General features: G+C 40.8%; 1 protein-coding gene and 1 long non-coding RNA gene across 3 annotated transcripts in view; one reads left to right on the top strand and one right to left on the bottom strand.

Moving 5' to 3' along the window:
• LOC133493841 (uncharacterized) overlaps positions 1-18,929 on the bottom strand; it is a 150,738-nt gene that overhangs the window by 61,615 nt on the left and 70,194 nt on the right. The window lies entirely within an intron of this gene.
• LOC133493837 (zinc finger protein 394-like) lies at positions 6,901-18,337 on the top strand. Of its 2 annotated transcripts, XM_061807742.1 has the most exons (4): positions 6,901-7,443; positions 10,597-10,753; positions 15,683-16,084; positions 17,648-18,337. In XM_061807742.1, exons 2-4 carry the CDS (start codon positions 10,627-10,629, stop codon positions 17,740-17,742), a joined length of 624 nt encoding a protein of 207 aa, XP_061663726.1. In that variant the 5' UTR covers positions 6,901-7,443; positions 10,597-10,626; the 3' UTR covers positions 17,743-18,337. The 2 variants fall into 2 exon arrangements, with proteins under 2 accessions (XP_061663726.1, XP_061663725.1); XM_061807741.1 differs by lacking the exon at positions 17,648-18,337 and having other exon boundaries at positions 7,143-7,443; positions 15,683-16,257.

The raw sequence follows: 18,929 nt of genomic DNA, 5'->3' as shown, positions 1-18,929 counted from the left end.
AAAGGCTGCACAACATTCTTCTTTTCTCAGCCTCCACCACCTGGTTCTCTGCTCCACCTTTGTCTTCTTGATCTTCCTACACACCACCATCCTCTGCGGTCAAGTTACACTCTCCCCTACAACTACCTTACAGTCAGTAGCCTCCTTCTGATTACATCGTCTGCACAAAATATAATCTACCTGTGTGCTTCTACCACCGCTCTTGTAAGTCACTCTATGTTCCTGTCTCTTCTGGAAAAAGGTGTGGACTATAGCCATTTCCATCCTTTTTGCAAAGTCCACCACCATCTGTCCTCAAAGTTCCTTTGCTGAATGCCGTACTTACCCATCACTTCTTCATCGCCCCTGTTTCATTCACCAATGTCTATTGAATTCTGCACCAATCACAACTCTCTCTCTGTCTGGGATGTTCAGAACTACTTCATCGAGTTCCTTCCAGAATTTCTCTTTCAACTCTTGGTCCCACCCGACCTGTGGGGAATAGCCGCTAATCACATTACACATAACACCCTCAACTTCAAATTTCAGCCTCATCACTCGAGCTGATATTCTTTTCATCTCAACACATTCTTAGCCTATTCTTCCTTTAAAATAAAACCTCCTCCATTTTTCTTCCCATCTACTCCATGGTAAAATAATTTAAACCCTGCTCCTAAACTTCTAGCCTTACTACCTTTCCACCTGCTCTCTTGGATGCACAATATATCAACCTTTCTCCTAATCATAATGTCAACCAACTCCTGAGCTTATCCTGTTATAGTCCCACCATTCAAAGTCCCTATACTCCGTTGTAGGATCTCTGTGCATTCCTCTTCTTCTTGTGCCAACAAATCTGGTTTCCTCCTCTTCCTTGACTTTGACCCACAGTAGCTTAATTTCCTGGGCCATGACCGATCTGGTATGGGATTCTTTAGATGAACACCCATATTTGTTTGGCACAGTTTTACCCCGGATGCCCTTCCTGACGCAACCCACTGCATTAATAGGGGGTTGGGACCAGCCTACAGATTGCACTGGCTTGTCCCCCCACAGGGCTGCAAAAGAGCCATAAAGTATTTTAAAAATTAACTACAGGTGTATTTGCGCATTTATGTAAGACCAACACTTTCAGAGTACAATAGGTCTCAACGTATGATGACAAAAAGTTATTCTTACCATTAATGAGACTTCTGGTGCTTCCTGGTTTTGCTAATGGCTTTCTTTCTGTTTCATATGTCATTAGATTAAGCTTCATGCACGTGTTAAGACTTCCATCTGTTAAATCGTGAACGTAATTCAATTTGATTTGCCACCATGCTGGTACGATGGTGAACAGTTATTGGCGACAAAGGCATGTCTTTTATTCGTTTGATTATCCTGCCTTCATGCAAAGTTAGCAAAATGTTTCTTGGCAACATCAAGTACAAATGTTTGGCATAATCCGCATCTGGTAATTTAGACACAAAGCAGAAGCCTCCCTCTCCACAAAGGCTGTCCATTCTTGTTGAAAATTTCGGTACTCTTCAATTTTTCTCTTTGAGCAGCCTTTTGTCAAAAGCATTTCCAGAATTAGTTGTGCCAACACGATCGGCGTTCGACCCTTCTGCACCTGTGGACATAGACTGCCACACTAAACTACGGCAACACCACTAGGACAAACCGCCGCGTCATTTGCATTGGCTGCCACAGCAACCCTACTAGGACAAACCTCTGCATCATTTGCGTTAGCTGCCACGGCAACCCTACTAGGACAAACCTCTGCATCATTTGCGTTGCCTGCACGACAGAAATCACCTGTAGAGTATGTTGTGATGACGGCTCCACAACCCATATGCAACCACCAGAAGAGCCAGGAATAGTTCACGAGCCATAGGTTCCCAACCCACAACCTATGGTATGTTGGCCATTTTGGAGAAAATTTAAGACATTTAAATCCATCACCATTTTGTCCTATGGTTTTTGAAAGTTAAAAACCATACAACAAGTGAACCAACCTGCTCTGCGTAGCACAGTTTGAGGCTGCAGATTGAACATAGCATCCAGTCGTTGACGTTGTGGCTTCTCTTTTGGGCCCAAAAGCACACATTTTTACACAGCGATCACACCACTTTCCACCCTACATTGGAGGAATGAGAAAAGCAAGTGAAAAATATCAAAATTAGGACATTCTGGGTTAAACAATACATTAGATTAAATGCCAAAGTACCACAATTAACAACAAGATAGCAGTAGAATCTGAAATTATGCGTTGTAAGAAAAACGAGACAGAATGCTTGTGCGTTTGTTAAAGTTGAATTCAACTCTGAATCAGATATGAAGGAAACATTTGTAGGTAACTATTATAAGCAAAACGTGATTGCACATTGATGAATTCTGTAGGACAACACGAGGCACAGCGGAAATTCCATAGAAGATTTGTGACGTCACACATAGCACAACAAAAATGGCACGACTGCAAGATCAATTTGAGAATGCCGATGAATATTCCAATAATTCAAGCAACGAACATGATTCTGAATCGTCCCATGAAGATGGTCAAGAATATGAAGTATATGAACCCATTAAAGGTTATCAATTTGAGCCAGTTAGACAACACAAGTTAAAAGGCAGATGAAGTGGCTGGCCATGAAGTTGCCGATCCAGCACTGGAAGGTGTTAGACCCAGGGAGGAAAACATTTTTCGTGTTGGAAACACTGACTTCTGAGCATTTGTTAAGGTGGGGGGGGGGAATAATCTGATAAATAGAAATGGCTTAGTTATCCTGAATGAATAAAAAGTTATCCCTCGTTTTTCATGGAGAATTGGTACCAGACCCACCCGCAAAAAGTGAAAAACCGCTAAGAAGGGGTAAATTGCGTGTTTTTTTTTTTTGTTTTGTTTTTTGCGATGGTCCATTGGTCTTGCTGAGGATGCCACATTATACCCTATCAATTCGGTTTCGCCCAACAGTACTGGACTAATGTATGCAGTGCAGTACTGTACTAATGTATGCTGGAGTTTTTTTTTTTGTTTTGTTTTTTTTTTTGCTTCATTGCTCCATGTTGTCGCGCCAAGGATGGTGCATTAGTATGTAGCGATTAGGCTTTTTTATTTTAATGAAAAAAAAATGGGGAGGGGGGCTCAGAAATCCATGATAGACTGAGGGTTTACAGTTTGAAGTTTTCAGTCTTGTTTTAAAATTATGCAAAGACCTGTATTTTTCTGAACATTTTGACACCAAGTAGCTGGAGTCTAAATGTGTTTATTTTCACAAATAAGGATTTGAAGGAACAAAATCTGTTTGAAAATTTGTCACAGTTTGAGACCAATAGCTGGTCATAACTTGTTTCACCATAAATATATTTTTACATGGTAAACTGATGCCAAATCTTGGGACTTTTTCTGAGACCCAGAACCAGACAGTACCCAGAACTGCTCATCACAATTTTAGTCACAATTTCCCCAAGATGTCATGAGCAAAACATCTAAACTTTATAATGAAAGCTGTAAACAGGTATCTTGTGGTTTTGTTTGGCCACTCAAAATAGACATTTAAATGGAGTGGATGGCTCTGTGGACTGAACTGATATGGGTCGTTGGGCTGTATATGTTGGTGAATGTGAACAGATTTTTAAAAAAACGTTTTTATTATATCTACAAGTGTGCATGTACAAGCTGCATAACCATGGAAACAACAGAAATAGGTTTTTGTATAGGAAGTATACAATCAAATTAATTGAATTTATATTATTTAGTGGTTTGAAACTATTCTGGGAGTGATTAGTATGTAATGCTTGTTTTAACACTACGTTGTATTTTATTAAAATCGAAAACCCTGCACACATCAGAACATAAGCTTGCCTGCACTTGTATATAGCCAGATACAGCATACTACTTTGTGACACTGCTTGTTTTGGGTGGAGTCATGGGCATCGTTTGTTAACATTTTGCATAACTGTCATGAAATTGTTCAATTATAAAAGGTTTGTATATGACAGTATCCTGTTTTTCTAGTTGAGAATGGTCAAACGATTTGCTTTAATGAAACATTTTTCGCCAAGAACGAAATATGCTGCTTTCATTCAACCATGTCAACAGTGTAAAAGGTTTTCAGGAAATAAAAGATGAGTAACATACCTCTCCACCTTGTCGTTTAACAAAAGCTCTTTGCAGTTTTGGTACTTTCTGTGGGGATGACCTTGTCAAACTGTGTCCAGGTTCAGCGGCTGATCTAAGTTCATGTTTGGTCCCTTTAGCAACAGTGATCTGTTCAGGTGTCGTAACTGGAAGTATGGTAGGCACTGATCCAGGTTTTAAAGTTTTTTTTAAATTTAAAACCCATCTCATACATGATTCCACCAGTAAAAGAGTCTGGTCTGAAATGTTCACTGCATATGACAGAATGTTGACTGGGCCTCGAAAAATTTGCCTTCTTCGTTTCCACAAACCTGACCCACTGACTACTGAGGCTTGGATCTTTGGGGAAACAATGTAAACTGTGACCAGAATAATTTGAATTACTACAAAACTGAACCACACATGTTTTCACCATTTTTACAGATTGATTTTATCTTATAATCACTGAGGTATTGTCGAAACAAATCGCTATTTTTTTCCTTCGGAGTCAACAAGGAATGCTGCCAGCATTAATCTGATTCCATAAATACAAGCAACCTGAGTGTGACGTAAAAAAAAAAAGTTATGCCATGTCCAACAAAAATCAATCAAAGTTTGGATATATTTTTTTTAAATACGTATTTTTTTCTGCTAAAACCATCGAAGAAGACGCGTATTTTATCGTACAGTTGAACATATATTTTCGTCTAGACAAGTTAACTTGCACTGAAAGTACGAGTTTCAGGACATTATTTCAGTATCTCACGCAAACAATTTGTTTTTGGGTGTTTTGATTTGCGTTCTTTTTCCCACCGCCACGTTAAAATGTTATGATCAGATATTGTAGTCCACATTACTGACTAGTTGGTAGCGGAAAGAAGAACTTTACCGTACGCTTGATCTATGCTTCACGATCGCAAACCGGTCTCTTCGTTAGCAAGCTAAATTAAGCCGAAAAGATTCATAGTGCACGAGTCAACTCCAACCGGACACGAAGAATACATGAATGATTTGCTCCACTGAAGTAGTGATCAGGGGGGTCCCACACCGATAAATCAAAACATTTGGTCCAAATTCAGCAAGACTTAATGAAGACCGAAACTGCTCCCGCATGGCAATAAGTAAAACCCATGACCCCTTGAGGCGGAGTTTATTTGTCTTTTTTTTCAATGTTTTATGACGGTTCATTACCGCCACCTATTGCTCTGGAGTGTGACTCAGAACGTCTTCAAGCTCCGTCCATACATTTTCTGAGCCACTTATCCTCGCAAGGGTCGCGGGAGCGCTGGAGCCCACCCGAGCTATCTTCAGGCAGGAAGCGGGGTACACCCTGAACTGGTCGCCAGGACACAGACACAGACAACAGTCACACTCAAAATCACACCAATGGGCAATTTAGAGTCTCCAATGAATGAATGAACGTTTATGGAATGTGCGACGGAACCGGAGTTGAAGGGCGAAGTTTATAAAACAGTGGTGAGGCCGATGGCACTGAAGAAACAATAGGAAGCAGAACTGGAGGTAGCAGAAATGAAGATGGTGAGGTTCTTGCTTGGAGTGAGCAGGTTGGATAGGAGTAGAAATGAGCTCATTAGAGGGACAGCCAAAGTTGGATGTTTTGGAGACAAGGTGAGAGAGAGCAGACTTAGATGGTTTGGACATGTTCAGATGCAAGAGAGTGAATATGTTGGTAGAAGGGTGCTGAGGATGGAGCTGCCAGGCAAAAGAGCGAGAGGAAGACCAAAGAAAACGTTGATGGATGTTGTGAGGGAGGACATGAGGACAGTGGGTGTTCCGAGAGGAGCATGCACGAGATAGGGTGAGATGGAAAAAGATGACACAATGTGGCGACCCTGAACGGGACAAGACGAACGGAAAAGAAGGACAAAACCGGGGTGCACAGAGAAAACCCACGCAGGCATGGGGAGAAGGTACAAACTCCATACAGGCGAGGCTAAGAACTGTGAGACTGACGGTTGAACCAGTCGTTAGACTTTTTAATCACATGCACCCGATGTAAATTCAAAAGACTTTTTTTTCAGGTTAGATTTTTTAGTCTTTCGTCGTTTTTAGTCGTTTTTGATCTGCTAATTTGCTTCTATTTGAAATCAAAAGATGTATATTTGTCATTTCTATTGTTTTTATCCCATTTTAAATGTTTTAGCTCTTTGTTTTAAAATGCTTTTAATCATGTAAAGCACATTGAGTTAGCTCGTGTATGAAATGCGCTATACAAATACATTTGTTTTGCTTTGATCTCACAGGGCTGAGTGCCGGTTACTGTATGTAAATTTATGCATCGCATTTCTTTCGGTTTGTCCCGTTCGGGTCGCCACAGTGTGTCATCTCAGATGAACGCTCATATTTGTTTGGCACACTTTTTACGCCAGATGCCCTTCCTGACGCAACCCCGGGCAGGGAGCTGGCATAATGGAGCACAATCGACATCCATCTGTCTATCATTCTGTCAGTTTAGAGTCTTTAGACAAGTGGATGGATACTGTTTATATTCTGTCCTTGTTGATGTTTAGGCACGTACTGTACTGTGTTGTCATGTCAATTCAGCACTAAATTGCTGCTTTAACACTATTATTTAAGTCATCGGTTCATGTTGAAGTCACTGTAAATTGTGTGGCGTAGATTACCAAGCAATGGATACAGTTTTTTTTTTTTAATTTGGGTAGTCGATAAGTGAAATTCCTGCCAATTGGCAGCTGCTGTTTTCTGAATTCCCACAACTAAACCAACACCAAGCTTTAATGCATTGGCAAAAAAAAAGAAAAAGGATAAGCAAAAGTTTATCTTAAATAAACGTTTCAAGACCGTCTTGTGGTGATGATTAAGTTCTCTCATCACTGCCGCCTGAGGTCGTATCCGGGTCAGGGAACGCAAATTCTTAAGCCTGTTTGGTCAAGTGTTGTTCAATATTGACCATGCTGTGGGTTGACTTCCTGGTTGGGTTCCTCTCTTAATACACATCTACCTGGAATCAAAAGATAGACTTTTATTTTGAAGGGGCAGCAGCGGTGATCTGTCGCCTTAAATATTTGTGGCGCAAGGAATCCGAGGCAATAGATTTCTTTTTTCCTTATTGCCATTCAGTAAGAGACTCGATCGGTTATCGTAAATCTTCCTGAATTTGGAACGAATGTGTGAATCCTCGAGGGGGGACGCCCTGATCACTACTTTAGTGGACCAAAACACCATCCATGCAATCTTCGTGTCCGGTTGGAGTCGTCTCGTGCACGTTGAAGCTTCACTGGCTAGCTTAGCCTCGATTGCTTACAAAGAGACGCGTTTGTGATCAACACTTCTCTCAGCAGAAATCAAGCCTGAAGAAAAGTCTTGTCCTTTTTTGCCACTGACTGGTAAGGATCGGCAAGACTGACACCTAAGTGTGCTTAAAAAAACACATACCAACAACGAAATTCTTTCGGCTTTGTCTGGGAGTAAAATGTTCTCGATTGTCTGGTTAGCGCGTCTGCCACACAGTTCTGAGGACTGGGGTTCAAATCCCTTCGTCGGCAGTGTAGCGTTTGCATGTTCTCCTCGTGCCTGTGTAGATTATCTCTTGAAAACTAGGTTTAACACGATCGGCGTGTTTAAAAAAAAAAAGAAAAAAGATCCGATCAAAAGATAAAGCAATGACTATATTTAAATGACCACTTACTATCTAATATATACTTGTGGACTTAATCAAAAAATATATATTTACAACAAAAAATACATCTTTGTAAATCAATTTATGCCAGTGAGGTAAAGTTACCAACAGAACTAATTAATGGTCTTTATAGTTGATGGCAGTACATTAATACAGCGATTAACACATCTACTTTTTATGACATTCTTGTTTGTTGGTGTGTCGTGAGATTTTTCAATTGTAAAATATGTGCCTTGACTCAAATAGCTTTGAAATCACTGCTCTGTATTCCCAAGGTAAAATCAACATTACAACAAGACAGAAATAATAGGTGCTAATTTACTGTAATTAAATGACTCTTGTAATCAAGTCTCTTCCCCACACCCAAACTTGAGAGCATGACTGGACAGAACGGCAGCATGTTTACATTCAACTGCGAGAAAGAGTGGCAGCGATAGTTTGCTAGGCTACTTAAAGGTCAACTGAAATGTAAAGCATAATTTTTAGTGTGTTTTTAATTAAAAAGCAGTCAGCCGGAATGGAGCCATCCATTTTTTTTCACCACGTTTAAGGATGTTGTCGTATATGGATTTTTACATCTCCCGTCATGAAAGTCCCCTTGAGGCTTTTGTGTTGGAGAAGAACCAGGAAGTGACATTTTTTTGCAGTAGTGGGGTCGAGTGTTTATGTTGGTTTATACTTATTGTACCGGCGAAAAGTTGGGTTTTTTTCCGTCGTGTTAGCCAAAATCCAGGCTCGTTGTATGGGATGTTTTCACTGTCACATTTTTTTGCTTAATTACCCATACACCATTGCGTGCCGCCATTTAACTTCCCTACCTAACGCCTACAAGTGTGGAAGCCTCCGGAATGCTCTCCCTGTTACCGTTTGTGTTTTTATGTTTCATGGGCATCTCGGGATTCAAGTACACAAGAGAGGACTTGCTAACCATCAGAGAGCCTTCTTCTGACTTTTTTGGGACAACTCTCCCCAATTCACCGAAGCTTTTTCCAGAGTTGCTAGTCGGCACGCTCTTCAAAGCGTCGCGACCAAGACGCTCGTGAGCGGGGACATCGTCTCACGCTTCAGACGATCTATTGCGAACCTACGCCCCCCTAGCCAATAAAACAGATGAGCTTAAGCTTCTGATTAAAACCTGCAAAGACTTTGGACGTTCTGCGGCTCTGTGCTTCACGGAGACTTGGCTTTGTGGACGAGTGCCCGACGCTGCTATCACGCTCCCCGGCTTCAACCTCCATCGTGCCAATCGATACTCTTTTCAGAAGGCCAACATTACAGTTAAGATCCTTTTTTGTTAGTCACTTGAAAGATTTGAGAATTTTGTGAAAGACTGGATTTGTTTACTCTTTTGTCTTTCTGCTGTTGTAATCAAGTTTAATAACATTCCGCTTTGTTTGTGGTGAACTAATATACAGGTTTTACTTTCTGGAAAAAAAATGGAATAAATGGAGATTATTAAATATATATATATATATGGGCACTTATCTCTATGCTAACATGGAAAACAAAAGGTAGTGGAATATGATTTTATATCAACAAGGAATGGTGCACGGACGTTACAGAGCTCCAGTCTCTGAACAAAACTCTAAAGCTCTCTGCTTTATGGAGACTTGGCTTTGTGGACGAGTGTCTGACGCCACCATCGTGTGAACCATGTCGCTGAGCTAACACGGAAAACAATAGGCGGTGGAATATGCTGATAAAGCTCACCGAGGAGATAAACGAGATTGGGGTGGGGGAAAAAAAACCACCCAGATTCGCAGATTGTAGGAAAATTTAACACAGCTAAACTTAACCACGAACACTCTAAATATGGGTTGTTTTCACATGACATCACCCATTTTGCTGCCTCGGGCAAATATCTTACGAAATACCATCAAGACCCCAATTTTCGTTAGTTACAACAACCTAACTATAAAAAATAAGACTAAACTAACCATTTACGAAGTGTCTTGAGCAGACAAGTGTCCGATCCCACTGCTCCTCCGTCGTGATGTCTTTACGATAGATCACCTTTTTCCATAACCTTCGTCTCTGTTCACTGAGAATTCACGCTTCATCACCTTGATTAGTGATCATTGTAGGCGTTTTGTAATAACTAACATCTTTGTTCACCCCAGGTCTGTTTGAGTAACCCACGGCACCGCAAATAGGCATCTTATTAAAAGTTCTGCTACTCAATGTACGAGTAACGAGCTCAGGGAAATAAAATGGCCGCCGTCAGCTATTTGCCCGAGGCAGCACAACGGGTGACGTCAAATGAAAACAACCGTTGCTGGATTTTGCTTGAACACTCAGGATGGATTCACTTTTCACACTTTTCCAAAACACCCGGTTCGTTGTGAAAAATGGATTGCACAGGTGCAAAGGACGAGAGTTTTGTGCCTCCGTCCGTGTCTGATGACATAATCCTTCTCTCAGAACATAACAAAAGATCAGCGTCATAATAACTTCATAAAGTACATAAGTCAGGCGTGCTAAACGTGTCGATGTGGGCAGCCACAGCGTTGTTTTTCGTTCGCCGGCGGCTGCGGCGTTGTCATCCGCCGTTCAGAGTTTACCCCGCCTCCTGTGCGACGATAGCTGGGATAGTCTCTGGCAGTCATGAGACCTTTGTGAGGATAAGCGGCTCAGAAATTGGATGGATGCATTCTGAGTGCTTTTGTTGAATAATGTCGTTCCTAGAGTAGAAGAAAAAAAAATACCGTCTTCTTTATCCTTTATAGTTTCCTTTTGTTGACTTTTTGGTGCGTTGCCATTTTCACAAATCTACTTTGTTTAACTTACAATGTCCAAATCTGTATCTTGACGTAATTAAGATGTCCGATTTTCACTTGGTTTTCTCATCCCTCTAATGTAGCGCAGAAAGTGTTGTGATCGTCCTGTGAAAATGTGTGCAAGAACGTCAGAAAAATACAAGGAAGAAGTTTGCGGACCAAAAAAGGAGGAGGAGCCACAACGTCAACTATTGGACGCTGTGCTCAATCTGCAGCCTCGAATTGTCCTACGCAGAGCAGGTTGGTTCATTTGTTGCTTGCATTCTAATTTGAATGACTTCTTTTTTACGGGCCCGTCAGATGATGCATTTTATGTAACATTATTCACATCCCGCCCTGCGACTAACTGGCGACCAGTTCAGGGTGGAGTCCGCTGTTCGCCTGAAGTAAGCTGGGATAGGCTCCAACACTCCTGCAACCCTTGTGAGGGTAAGCAGCTAATAACATGGATATACTGATGATATATATCTATACACACACACAGTATGTGGCTGCAGTTCTGAGGACAAAAATCTCTCCCAAAGGGGTAAACAGAGAAACAAAATGTCTGTAGTAAACCGCCCATTTCAAAAATGAGTTTTCTAGGCTGCTGTAGTTAAATCATGGTTGAGCAATTGATTTTTGCAAGGGGCCACATGAGAAACCAGAATTGTGTGAGAGAGCTGCACCATAACAACATAATTCTCAACTTGGTCCCATTGTAAAATGCATTAAATTCTATATTTTGAATTGTTTGTACTGGTAATTGGAAGAAAAGTAGTTTGTCAATATTTATAGAAATAGGTCAAATAAGCCTGATGTGAAATAATGTCAAATGAGAAAATACGATTTCAAAGTCATACACAAAAACTGCACGGATAGGCTCTGAAACTCACACAAGCCTTGTGAGGATAAACAACCTCAAAATTGGATAGATAAATTGTGACTCCATCAATTGAATTGGAATCAAAGTATTCTGTCAATACAGTGCTACCTCTCCTTCCGAAATTAATCGTCGTTTCGTAACCTGAATTTGTTTGTAAATAGAAATGCATTTTACATGTAAATAGCGTAATCCGTTTAGAGCCCCCTGATCCCCACCACCAAAAATAAGCATTCAAAGTACATAATGTAAATAATTAAATAAGTATGTTCATTTACCTTTGGTGTTGAGTGACTATGCATATACAAGGTTGAGGGACAAACAAAAGGCAGAATGGGGAACGGAGGGGGAGACAAACGTTTGAGATCCGAGAGAAAACATATGCCTGCGTGCACACAACTTAATTCCACGAAAGTTTCTTGGGGTCCACGGTGAAGAATTATGAATAAACTTGCAAAAAACACGAACGAAAAAGTTTTCCAGTGTGCGTTACTTGTGATAGTGGGTGACAGCGTAAACGCGATTCGGTGATAGTCGAGTGTCAAAGAGAGCAGCTCTATCGTGCGACATAAAGCAAGATACAGGAAGTGCATCATGGGTAAAGATTGATGTCCCTCTGCCAGGAAATTCTTTGGAATAGCCAATAGGAGAGCAGCTCTATTGCGCCACACAAACTAAGATACAGGATGTTTATGCTTGGTGGAATTTGGGGAATCCAACGCCTATTTTTTCCTTTTGTATCCTGAATTTTCTTCGTAATTCGAGACAATAGTTTTTCCGAGGAGGCGTTTTGAAATGTGATTTTTTTGTTATCGAGACCTTCGTCGTTCCACTGTATTTAAATATATAGGTCAAATAAGTCATAATATGCCAAATAAGAAAATACCCCTGTAGAACTAATACACAAAACATCACATCGATGCAATTTATATTAAATTTGTTAATCTCCAATCTCCAATCCACACTGAAATTTGTAACTTGTTTTCACTTCATTTTACCTCTTTAGGGAGCGTAATCCATAAATCAGGGTTGCTAAATGTGTCGATGTCCGCATCGGAACGGAATTAACTTTCGACAATGCTTTGTTTGACCGGCAATATCTACTTTTTCTTTTGGCTTGTCCCGTTAGGGGTTGCCACAGCGTGTCATCTTTTTCCATCTCACCCTATCTCGTGCATGCTCCTCTCGGAACACCCACTGTCCTCATGTCCTCCCTCACAATATCCATCAACCTTTTCTTTGGTCTTCCTCTCGCTCTTTTGCCTGGCAGGTCCGTCCTCAGCACCCTCCTACCAATATACTCACTTTCTCGCCTCTGGACATGTCCAAACCATCGAAGTCTGCTCTCTCTCACCTTGTCTCCAAAACATCCAACTTTGGCTGTCCCTCTAATGAGCTATCGTATCCAACTTGCTCACTCCGAGCGAGAACCTCAGCATCTTCATTTCTGCTCCTTCAAGTTCTGCTTCCTGTTGTTTCTTCAGAGCCACCATCTCTAATCTGTACATCATGGGCGGCCTCACCACTGTTTTATAAACTTTGGTCTTAATAAATATGGGTGAGTTTTCTCAGTTTTGTTGCACAACACGTCGCCATCTTGGCTTAGCTAGAACAAATGGTCTGTTGCGGTCTGGTCAGTTCCGGGTCTGCCTGTGAATGCTGGCACATATCCAGATTTTTCTTGGATTTAAAAAATGTTCTTTATTTTCAATTTTTTTCAATTAATATCCAAAATAAATACAATAATAATATTACTTCACATTAGAAGCTTTATTGTACATATGAATTTTGGGGAGAGTCTTCCATTAAACTGCATCTATTTCTTGATGTCTTAGTGTACTTGCACAATGCTCATTGCAATGGACAATTTTTCTGAGTCATTTCAAACTCCCGTTATTGTTGGAGGACTGCATCTTTTGTACAATTGTCCCCCCAAAAAATCAAGGGAAATTACCACATTACTGGTTTTATTGGTCCTTGGCTATTATTTTATTTTTAGGTTTTGTTTTTTTTCTCACTGTCTCAAAAGTACTCTTGTCAATTGACTCTCTGTTGTTGCAATTGCCTGGCTCCAACTACCAGAGACAAATTCCTTTTGTGTTCTTGACATACCTGGCAAATAAACATGATTCTGATTCAAGTTGTATGAAACAACACATTTGGTGAGACTGTAGGGAAGGAAGTTTTCTATTGGGATTTTCCTGTATATTTTGAGTGCTTTCATTTTGAAGTTCGTATCCCTGCATGTGTTTTTTCTTCCCATGACAGAACAGGAAGTTGTTTTCTTGGGCGATGGTAAAGGCTTGAGCAGCTAAAACAGAGATAGAGAAAATTGTTCAAGATAAAGGAAAGAAAGGACCGTTATTAAATGATTAAAAGTTTGGTTAGGAAGGGAAACAACCTCTCACGGTGGTCATAAGAATGGCAGGCCATTCGAGCATGAGTATTCTGAACCTTAATTTTCACCAGGCTGCTACAAAACGCTAATCTTCTTCTTTTAGTTTTGGCTTGTCCCATTAGGGGTCTCCACAGCGTGTCCCTCTGCATTTTAGCCGGGGAGACTACAACACGCTAATATTTTTTTTTTATTTTCAACAGGTTAAATTGATCATAATTTGGAGATACTGCTGTGGTAATGTGAGTGTGCAACAGGATATGTTAGCAATGCAATGTATCATACCAACTTCAACAAAGTGATGAAGCTCGAGCAAGACTTTTTTTCTTTCCAGTTAAAACTGGTAAAATTGGAGGTGGGGAAATTTCACCCGACAGTGACTTAATAGAAAATAAGCCACGACTGCCTTTTTCACACCAGCTAGCAGTGAATTTGGTCTCCACTTCTGTCACTGATGTCACACAAAGACGGCTCGATTTTTGGGGATGAAAAGGGGGTACATTTTCAATTGCAATTCATGGACAAAACTGATTGATGGTGTTGAAAATACATGACAATTTCATGGTTTGGCAAACCAGGGGTTGTGGGTTCGTATCCCACTGGGGCCTCCATTCCCTGAGAAGGGTTGCGTCAGGAAGGGCATCCGGCGTAAAAATTGTGCCAAACATATATATGCGTTCATCTGAGATGACACGCTGTGGCGACCCCGAAAGGGACAAGCCGAAAGAAACTTGCTATTGAGCAAAAAATAAGACCATTTGTAAATGATTTATAGACCTTGTAAACTCCTTCCCCATTTCAGTTCTGGATTCTTTTTTTTTTTTTTTTTTTTTTTTTTTTTTTACTGGTGGCTTCCTTGCCCATTTGTACTCCCTCTCTACATAAGTCATTTTATCAGTTGCTATCTGCCGCAATTGACCCCTCTGTGGATATTGCGCAATCCGCGTCACTGACCAATCAGAGGCCAGAGATCTGCATAAACCAAAGCCCGTTTTTGCTCCCACCATTTTCTCAGACAACATTGCATGGTCCAGTATAGGTTTAGTTAGCGTTTTATCGCGTATTTGGTTTATTTAACAAAAAATATGGTTAAGAGGTGGAGTCACGGACTTTGTAATAGTGACGACAGGTATCCTGAAAGGCTAGTTGGTGGAGTTCGATTCGTACCCTTTCCAAAACCGAAGACCCAGTACGAAAAATGCCTTTAGATGGATCAAACTTTGTGGAAAACCACATCATCAACTAAATCCATCTAATATCAACCGGAACAGATATGTTTGCACGAAGGTATGCCCTATATTTGATTTTCAATAGATGTCTCGTATAAATGAATTCGAAGTTCTTCGCTAGCATAACACTACTGCGTGTGATCGATTGACACACTTATTCTTTGTTGAGCGATATTTAGCGATGATCGGACTGCACAAACGTATTGATTTCTTGCTGGCTCGCTGCCAAAAGTTAACCAGACTATGTTTGCACGAAGATATGCCCTAAATTTGATTTTTAATACACGTCTCGTATAAATGAATTAGACGTTCTCCGCAAGCATAACATTGCTACGTGTGAATGATTGAATGAAATCGGAAGCATGGCGTCTCTCTCAGTTAAGAATGTATTGTATTTAGGATCTATAATATATCGTTGATTTGAATGAAATCAGAAGCATGGAGTCTGTCTCAGTTCAGAATGTATTGTATTTGCCATTTTTACTGTTTGTCTTGCGTCAGCGCACGTGGCATGACGTCACTTCAGGAGGCGTGGTTAAGTGCCCTGTACGGAGGGGTCAATTGTGAGTTACTTAGTAATAATAACAGCACATTTCTACTACTACAGTGTGCAGTTACATTTGCTGTTAAACATTGCAAACAAATTAAATTTGCGGGCTTTGTGTTTGTCATTTGCCTTGCAGAAATCTGTGAAAATCTTCGAGAGTGGCAGCAGTCTGTTTCCTTTCTCATCAAAGTGGAAGAAGAGCGTGAAAAGGTTCAACACATCAAAGCGAAGGAGGAAGAGTTCCTCCACATGAAAGAGGAAGAGGAGGAAAGAATCATCCAGCCTCCATCCACTGGTGTTCATTTGAAGAGTGAAGATGAAGGTCAAAGTGAGGAGAGACGAGGGGCGGAGCCTCCAAGCAGGAACAGTTCAAGTGATGGAGACCATTATGAAGGCTCACAAACAGACGATGATGATGATGAACAGGTGGAAAATGATATGACATGTCCCACTGCCAACCAATGCTATAAATGTTCTCAGTGTAGGAAAACCTTTGCTTCTAAGATCAATTTCAAACAACACATGAAAAGACACACAAGTGAGAAGCCTTTTACATGCTCAATTTGTGGTAAAAGATTCACTCAGAAAGGAGATTTAAAAACACACACAAGAACACACACTGGTGAGAAACCCTTTTCGTGCTCAGTTTGTGGTCAAAGATTCACTTGGAAGGGACACATTAAAAGTACACACAAGAACACACACTGGTGAGAAACCTTTTCCCTGCGCAGTTTGTGGTCAAAGATTCACTCGGAAGGGACACTTGAAAATACACACAAGGACACACACTGGTGAGAGGCCTTTTTCCTGTGCAGTTTGTGGCCAAAGATTCTCCCATAAGACAACCTTAAAAAGACACACAACAATGCACACTGGTGAGAAACCTTTTTCGTGTTCAATTTGTGGCCAAAGATTCCCACAGAAGGGAAACTTAGAACTACACACAAGAATGCACACTGGAGAGAAACCTTTTTCATGTTCAATTTGTGATCAAAGATTCAATCAGAAGGCAATGTTAAAAATGCACACAAGAACACACACTGGAGAGAAACCTTTTTCCTGCTTAGTTTGCAGTCAAAGATTCTCACGGAAGGCTTACTTAAAAAGACATACAAGAACGCACACTGGAGAGAAGCCTTTTGCTTGCTCAACTTGTGGTAAAAGATTCTCTGAAAGAGGAGTTTTAAAAAAGCACATAAGGACACACACCGGTGAGAGAATGTTTTCATGCTCAATTTGTGGTCAAAAATTCACTCAGAAGGGAAACTTGGAACTACACACAAGAATGCATACTGGAGAGAAACCTTTTTCCTGCACAGTGTGTGGTCAAAGATTCGCTGAAAAGGGAAAGTTAAAAACACACATAAGAACACACACTGGTGAGAAGCCTTTTTCCTGCAGAGTTTGTGGCCAAAGATTTACTCGGAAGGCAAATTTAGAACGACACACAAGAAAACACACTGGTGAGAAACCTTTTTCCTGCTCAGTTTGCGGTCAAAGGTTCTATTCTAAGTATCAGGCTCAGACACACAAGTGTGCCGATAGGAAAAGTCATGATCAAGAAGCTGTTAATATAAATGTGTAAACTGAAAGATACCGTTATTGACTGACAGTCAACATGCTTGTATTCATTGTACCAACTTATATTGTATCTTTGACCCATAACAAAAGTCTCTTGTCCCCAAAAAGCGGCTGATCTGATTTGAGCTCATCTGATCCCTAAAGGTTAAATATTGGGCTAATAACTCAAAATATATATTCATCCATCTATTTTCTGAGCCACTTATCCTCACAAGGGCCACAGGAGTGCTGGAGCCTATCACAGATATCTTCGGACAGAAGGCAGGGCACACCCGAAACTGGTTGCCAGCCAAGGGCAGGGCACATGGGGACAGACAACAGTCACATGCACAATCACACCTTGGGGGAATTTGGAGTTTCAAATCGATGTGTTTTTTTGGGGGATGCGGGAGGAAACCTACGTAGGCACGGGGAGAACATGCAAATTTCACACAGGCGGGGCTGGAATTTTGGGCTATGTCTGCATATATTAAAGTGACATTTTTTGCCTGTTGTCATTTCTATGACATCTTTTATCCAGGAATCCATTTTCTTAGCCGCTTATCCTCACAAGGGTCGCGGGAGTGCTGGACCCTATCCCAGCTGTCAGTGGGGAGGAGGCAGGGTACACCCTGAACTGGTTGCCAGCCAATTGCAGCCCGGATAGAGACAAACAGCCGCGCTCACAATCACACCTAGGGGCAATGTAGAGTATCCAATTAATGTTGCATGTTTTTGGGATGTGGGAGGAAAACAGAGTGCTTGGAGAAAACCTACGCACACACAGGTAGAACATGCAAACTCCACACAGGTGGGTCCGGGATTGAACCCAGGACCTCAGAAATGTGAGGCCAACGCTTTCCAGCTGATCCACCGTGCTGCCTTTATCCATCCCAATCCATTTTTTTTTTTGTTCCACCTGATTTCTACAATGTATAAAATGAAAGTGAATGAAAAAAAAATTACTGATTACGATTTACTTCATTGTACAGCACAATCCTTTTCCCTCTTCAGTTGTGCCAGTGCTTTTAATGTTGGATTTTGTTGATGAAAAAGGAGTGTAACCAATTGCCCCAAAATTCATTAATGTTCTTGAACATGCATGCATTTCGTCCAATGTGTGAATGATGTCAATATCAAATGAGTGAATAATTGATTGTAATAGACTGGAAAGAAAATCTTTGGTGGTAATGTGTATGTCATACTTAATAAAATACACTTGAAACAGTGAGGCTGATGCCATTTGCTTGTACATCAAATCCATTTTCTCCATTAAAAAGAATGCAAATGTCTTTAGTCCATTGGAAACCCTCCAAAAACAAAACCATTCAACCATTCCTTTAAAGCAAAACATGGCCCAAGCACAAATTCCTACATTAGATAAATTCTAAACACGGGCACTGTGGAGGATCATAAGGAGACGGCATCTTAACTCCGCGATCAGATCGTGACGACATGTCACACTCATCACTCTGATGAAGAGCATAAAGAGTGTGAAGGTGATTTGACATATCACACAGAGAAAAATCTATGGAATTGTTCTCATTGTGGGAAAACGTTTTTGCTTCTAAGACCAAATGACAAAAACAATATTTCAGACAATCCAAACCAGGGACTTCCAAAATTAGCAGATACACAAGTTTTCGTATTTCAGTGGATAAGCAAAATATGAACTGTATTCAAACAGTCCTAACCTACATTTAGGAGCATTATTGGCTTTTTGAAGTATTTATCAACTTCAAAAACTCACTCCATAAAGAAGACATGCACAGATGTGTCTGACGATAACCATCACAATTCACACACCGAGCGGAGTCATTTCA

The sequence above is a fragment of the Syngnathoides biaculeatus genome, chromosome 20, assembly GCF_019802595.1.
Source record: "Syngnathoides biaculeatus isolate LvHL_M chromosome 20, ASM1980259v1, whole genome shotgun sequence".
Classification (NCBI taxonomy): domain Eukaryota; kingdom Metazoa; phylum Chordata; class Actinopteri; order Syngnathiformes; family Syngnathidae; genus Syngnathoides; species Syngnathoides biaculeatus.
Note: the sequence above shows the minus strand (reverse complement) of the source record. Positions and strands in the feature narration are given on the sequence as shown.